This window comes from Poecilia formosa, unplaced genomic scaffold, assembly GCF_000485575.1.
Source record: "Poecilia formosa unplaced genomic scaffold, Poecilia_formosa-5.1.2 Scaffold371, whole genome shotgun sequence".
Classification (NCBI taxonomy): domain Eukaryota; kingdom Metazoa; phylum Chordata; class Actinopteri; order Cyprinodontiformes; family Poeciliidae; genus Poecilia; species Poecilia formosa.
The window spans coordinates 539,601-546,239 of NW_006800310.1; the positions used below are offsets into that span (position 1 = coordinate 539,601).

Here is a 6,639-nt window from a genome sequence, read left to right on the forward strand (position 1 = left end):
GGGTCTGTTTGACCACGTGACGTCATAAGTCGGAAGTAGTGGAAAGAAGGTTGAATAATGGCTCGCAGTATGTTGTGTAGAGGTGTTTCTGCGTTTCAGCTCAGCAGGAGGATACCACTGCTGTCCGCTCCCCGGTGTTACTCCCAGTCGGAAGCGGAACCGCTGACTTTGAGGGAACAGAAGCACGGAATCAGGTGCTGCCATTAAAAACACGTCGCTTCACCAACCCCAACCCTCATGTAGAAACAGAGCATTTAAGGAGAAACTGAGGATTCAGTAAAGAGAGCTGCTTTCTGTGGTCCACAAACTGAACCAGAACATCTTAATCGGTCTCAGTGGAAATTCGGCTGAAATATTACCGCGGTCATTATCGCCTTGTGGTAAATTAAGACATTTCGCTTTATTATTGGTGTAAAGAGCTTACTTTTACTTCAATAGAAGTGGACATAAATTTCCAGGTCCGAAATTTATTATGCAATAGAACAACCTGAATATCCCCTGAAATGTAGTTTACATAAATTACATTTTTTTTCGGAGTTTATACAAAACTACAAAAAGGGGAATACCAAATTCCCGTTTTAGTTTTGTCAGGGTTGCATCTATATAAATGTCTTGGACAATCTTAATATAGCAATCTAAAATTTTAATTTGTATTTAAAACTAAAAACATGTTGAAATATTTCAACACATAAGGATATTTTGTACTGAGTAGACATAAACAATAAAAATAGAATGATATTACGCTAAAGTGGCTGCAGAGCAGTTTATCACCATGACAACCTCTGAAAGAAATTGGCCCTGAATCTGGTGCCGTCTGTACCTCATTCCCGATTAAATACATTTAAATTAAATTCACTTTGTTTAGTTTCTACAAGGAAAATGGACCCAATTATACAGAAATACATTGGAGTGCATATTTATCTCAATAAAGTCCAATCCGGATTGGACTTGGTCCTGGACAAGACAAGTTTGACCCGATTTTACCCCGATTCCCAGCCTGGGAAAGTCTGCATCAGTTGTGTGAGAGGAGAACCAACCGACTTCAGTCAGTTGAGCAAACATGACTCTGAACCCAGTTGGGTAGAGTAACTGATCGTTGATCCAACAGCTGCTGCCGACAGTCGATAAAAAAGAAAGGCAGAGAGCTGACTGTTTATTATTTTTCAAGGCTTATTTGTAACTGTAAAATATTCTGGATATTAACAAACTAAACATAACACAAACTGTCACCAATTTAATTGTAATTGGATAGTAATAAAAAACAATGTTAACTGTAAGACTAAAATACAGTAATAAATTAAAAACCTTATGAAGAAACATTTCAAATATTGAACATAAAGGTAACAATGTCCAGAAACAATTGGCAATAATTTATAAAATGAAATAAATTAGAGTTGACTAAATGTACTGTACGCATATGGTGGTATGTGAACAATAAAAAAGTGTCAGTTTAAGAGAATATTACTGTGACAAACGTTCTTTAAAATATTTTCTAATGTGTTAAAAATCTACATTTCTACCAGGAGGATCATTTTAAACAACCCTAGGAAGAGGAACGCTCTGTCCTTGTCCATGCTGGAAACTCTCCGAGAGAACATCCTGACTGATGTTGATGGCGAAGATCTCAGAGTCATCATCTTATCAGGTCTGTTTTTAATTGCTCGTTCATGTTAGAGACAGGAAGCAGTTTGTCTTACGTTTGCGCTGTTTGTTTCAGCCAAAGGTCCGGTGTTCTCGTCGGGACACGACCTGAAGGAGCTGACGTCCACTCAGGGCCGAGAATACCACACCAAGGTGTTTCAAACCTGCTCAGAGGTCAGTTTGTGTCTGGAATGGGACTGAAACTCCAGCTGAAGAGTCAAAACATGTTCCAGTTGGGAAATAAATCCTTACATCAGAGAAGCAAGCACTGAACTTGTCAATATTTATCTAATTTTAAACATTTCTGACATAAAATACCTGTTGGATTGGAGTTTAGTGCAGGTATGAAAACAAGGCCTCACATGTTCATAACCTCAGCTGTTAGTAACTTTTGTGTTTCAGGTGATGACTCTGATACAAGACCTCCCTATTCCAGTGATCGCCATGGTGAACGGCGTTGCCACGGCAGCCGGTTGCCAGCTGGTCGCCAGCTGTGACATCGCAATTGCAACTGAGAAATCCACCTTTGCCACTCCGGGTGTCAATGTGGGTCTGTTCTGCTCGACGCCGGCGGTGGCCATCGGCAGAGCGGTGCCAAGAAAGGTACAGACGGATACTTTTCAAAACTTTTATTACGGTACGAACTGAAGGGATTCTGCTGACATAAAGTGGTTTTGTTTCACTTTTGAGATATTCAGCAGGGGTAGGATTTAACCCAGAAGTTCTTACTGAACCTGGCAACATTTTTCCTTGTGTAATTGATGACAAATTTTTTCACCTGATACATGCGCCACCTGGTGGCTGTTTATTCACAATGAATGTTGCACATTTATATCAAGAATCAAAGTAGTATTGGGGAAATAATTTAAAATGTGGTATTTTAAATTATTTGTGCTGCTTAAAATATTTACTTGGAGGTATGGTGAGATCCTTGAGAACCTTTTTTTCTGCTGTTTAGTTGATCCACAGGAAATCACCCACACCATTAAAGTCCTCGATTGAACTCTTATCACTTTGTTTTCGTGAACAGGTTGCCATGGAGATGCTGCTGACAGGGTCTCCTATCTCAGCCCGTGATGCCCTGTTGCATGGCCTGATTAGCAAGGTGGTGCCAGAGGAGCGGTTGGAGGAGGAGACATTAGCCATCGCCCAGCGAGTGTGTCAGTCCAGTCGACCTGTTGTAGCTCTCGGCAAGGCCACATTCCACAGGTACGCTGTTATTAATGGTTTGCAGTGAATACCTGACACATTAGATTGCATTAACTTCTTGTGTTTCTGGTTCTTTTGCAGACAAATGGCTCAAGGCCGAGACGCAGCATATGCCACTGCCTCCAAGGTGATGGTGGACAACCTGGCTCTTATAGATGGACAGGAGGGAATCCAGGCCTTCTTAGAGAAACGCAAACCTGTGTGGAGTCATAAATCTGAAAAAGTTCATGACTGACCCACTCTGGGAGAGGTTATGTCTTAGTAAACATCTTTATTAGTATAGAGTGATCTTTGGTCACTAATTGAAATTACATATTTCAATTAGAAATATGTAATATTTCTAATTACATATTGGAGCAATTAGGTTGATTTTTTTCAATTCACCCAAACATTACATCTGTTTTGCCCAGACTGAACTTCAGAACCATTTTGTGCCTTAAGAGCTGCAGAAACAATCCACTGTGGATGCTTTTGTAGAAGTTTTACATTCATGTTGCTCTTTAAAAGAAAAATTATAGTTTACCTTGATTTGACGGTTTTCAGTACTATCAAAGTTTGATTCATGATGAAAATGAATAAAAACGGTTCTGTAATGTTCAACAGCAGAACAATCAGTAAAGGTTTTGTAGCAGTAGTTTTCTGATTGCAAAAATCACAAAAGCCTGAGGGCTGCTGAATGGTGACACTAATCAGTGGCATAATCAGAACAATACTTTATTTGACATAAATATATATATGACATAATATGCTTATGCTTTAATATATCTAATTTATAATTGTAATATTTGTTTCCGGTGTGCCTGTGCATATTAATGCAGCTGTTCCTGTAACCATTGTAAATTATACTGTAATTCAGAATTAAATTTTTTAGCGAAGACATTTTCCTACTGTCATTATTAAGATGTTTTGTTTTCATGAAGAAAATACCAGAAATATATGGATTGTGATCTGTGCATTTTTGATCATTTCAATTTCTTGCAAGAAATTAATAAAAAAAATAAAAAAATGGAGGGGTGAAGTAAACATTTTATAATATTAAGTCACTGTTACTAAGTGAAAGTCCAAGAACCTGAAAAATAATTATCTTTCTGTAAATAAGTAAATCATAATACATTTAATTAAATAAAACTGAACTAAATAAGTATATAGAAACAAAATGTATTATTTATATATGCTTATAAATTAAAAGTATGGATAAAAAAACGTCTTTGGCAAGAAAGAAAAAAATACATGTAGAGGAAGTTTATGTCACTTCCGGTCGCCATCTTGATTCTTACTAAACCTGTAGCAAACTAAAAGGATCAACCAAAGAAAAACCTTTTTATTTGCAGAATGAAAAATATAACAAGATCGCAGTCTTCGTAAAATCGGGTAAGTTTTACGTGAAATTTTTAACATGGAAAGGTTTACTGTTTATAGATTAAAATGTCGAAGTTAATCTAGCGGATGACCGACCGTTAGCATTCCTGCTAGCATATCTTACATCTAAAATATGCTTTGGTTGTCAGTTGTTTAACTTTTGACTGTTTAGCGGGTTTGGTTTAGAGCGCTTTTATCTTGCTGTTATTGGTTGTTATGAAGCTAGCAGTGATAAAGTGGTGTTTTGTTTTTGTCGAGGCTAAGTTAGCATCTGGTTCGGCCAAATGGCTTTTCCGCTCCAGTTAGCATCTGTAGACAACCTTGAAATCGGGACGAAGCTGAAGTTAGTTTCCAATTCTAGCTTCCAATAGCTAAAGGGCGATTCCACTTAATTTTTCACTACTTTCGGCATCTTTAATCAACTCTAGTTTAAAAACTACTACACCTAGACTCTTCAAACCTGGACTAGATTATTCTTCTCTAAAAGCAGAATATTTAAAACCATGTTTGGGATTTGTGAAACCTTTTCCTGATTTGTGAAAACTCAAAGAAGTTCAATTTTCACAATTTTTTGGCATCTGGATCGCCATAGATATACTCTAATTAAAAAACTACAACTCCTAGACTCTTCAAACCTAGAACAGATTATTCTCCTCTTCAAGCTGGATATTTAAAACCATGTTTGGGATTTGTGAAACATTTTTCTGATTTGTTGAATACTCAGTAAAATTCGAATTTTACCTTTTTTTTTCATTTGGGTCACCATAGATCTGCTCTAATAAAAAAAAAAACTACTACAGCTAGACACTTCAAATCTGGACTAGATTATTCTGATCTAACAGCAGAATATTTAGAACCATGTTTGGGATTTGTGAAGCTTCAATAAAGGCTGATTTCGGACATTTTTTGGATATTGGTCACTCCAGCTCCAAAACTGCAACACCTAGACTCTTCAAACCTGAACTATATTGTTGTGCTCTAATAGCAGAATATTTTAATCCATGTTTGGAATTTGTGAAACCTTTATGTGATTTGTGAAACTTCACTTTACTACTCATATATGTTCCATGCAGTTTTTTTCAAATTCAATTCTAATTCAAAACCACTTTATTAATCCCAATGGGAAATAAAATGTTGGTATAACTCATTAATTTTTCAAAGAGTTATTGTAGATGGTAATGGCTGTTGGAAGGACAGATCTTTTGCAGAGGTCTGTTAAGTGAAGTTTCACAAATCAGAAAAAGGTTCCACAAATCACAAACATGATTCTAAATATTCTGCTATTAGAGCAGAATAATTTAGTCCAAGTTTGAAGAGTCTAGGTGTTGTAGATTTGAAATTACAGCAGTTCTCGTGTGACTGAGATAAAAAAGTGGTGATATGGCACTTTTTGAAAGTTTCACAAATCAGAAAAAAGTTTCACAAATCCCAAACATGGTTCTAAATATTCTGCTATTAGAGCAGAATAATCTAGTCCAGATTTGAAGTGTCTAGCTGTAGTAGTTTTTTAATTAGAGCAGATCTATGGTGATCCAAATGGAAAAAAAATGGTGAAATTCGAATTTTACTGAGTTTTCACAAATCAGAAAAATGTTTCACAAATCCCAAACATGGTTTTAAGTATCCAGCTTGAAGAGGAGAATAATCTATTCCAGGTTTGGAGAGTCTAGGAGTTGTAGTTTTTTAATTAGAGCAGTTGTAGTAATGAAAGAGGTGCCAAAAATGGTGAAAATCGAACCTCATTGAGTTTTCACAAATCAGAAAAAAATTTCACAAATCCCAAACATGGTTTTAAATATTCTGCTATTAGAGCAGAATAATCTATACCAGGTTTGAAGTGTCTAGCTGTAGTAGTTTTTTAATTAGAGCAGATTTATGGTGATCCAAATTAAAAAAATATGGTGAAATTCGAATTTTACTGAGTTTTCACAAATCAGAGAAATGTTTCACAAATCCCAAACATGGCTATAAATATTCTGCTATTAGAGCAGAATAACCTAGTCCAGGTTTCAAGAGTCTAGGTGTAGTAGTTTTTAAACTAGAGTTGATTAAAATGCGGAAAGTAGTGAAAAATTAAGTGGAATCGCCCTTTAGCTATTGGAAGCTAGAATTGGAAACTAACTTCAGCTTCGTGAAATTGGGCTGGTTAAAACTCTAGCTGATCTAAAACTCTTATACTTGAACTTGAATATTGAGCTTGTTGGAGATTAAATAAGTTCTTTGAGTGGTGCAAATTAAAATCTACTCAGGTTTCAATGAAACCGACTGATTTCAGTGATTTAAAAAGAATCGGAATAAAAATGTTGTCATTAGTGGGACACATCACTATATAAGCAGATATTAACATTGAACAACTGAATACTTTTCAGTATTTTCATATGACAGTGATTCTTGAGAATAGGGACAAAATGGGTTTTAATTTTCCCATAA

The 6,639-nt window shown here is 36.1% G+C and overlaps 1 protein-coding gene and 1 long non-coding RNA gene across 4 annotated transcripts in view; both read left to right on the forward strand.

Moving 5' to 3' along the window:
• The first annotated feature begins 9 nt into the window (after window positions 1-9).
• echdc3 (enoyl CoA hydratase domain containing 3) lies at window positions 10-3,162 on the forward strand. Its single transcript, XM_007575196.2, has 6 exons — window positions 10-194; window positions 1,524-1,645; window positions 1,718-1,815; window positions 2,044-2,244; window positions 2,672-2,850; window positions 2,932-3,162. The coding sequence occupies exons 1-6, from the start codon at window positions 58-60 to the stop codon at window positions 3,083-3,085; spliced, it is 891 nt and encodes a 296-aa protein (XP_007575258.1). The 5' UTR covers window positions 10-57; the 3' UTR covers window positions 3,086-3,162.
• An 815-nt stretch (window positions 3,163-3,977) lies between these two features.
• The window catches only part of LOC103154051 (uncharacterized), a 21,079-nt gene continuing 18,417 nt past the window's right edge, over window positions 3,978-6,639 (forward strand). Inside the window, exon 1 of one of the 3 annotated variants that reach the window (XR_001659093.1) lies at window positions 3,978-4,221. This is a non-coding gene — a long non-coding RNA (uncharacterized LOC103154051). The remainder of the gene's footprint in view (window positions 4,222-6,639) is intronic. The other 2 variants (XR_001659092.1, XR_001659094.1) reach the window with 2 other exon arrangements.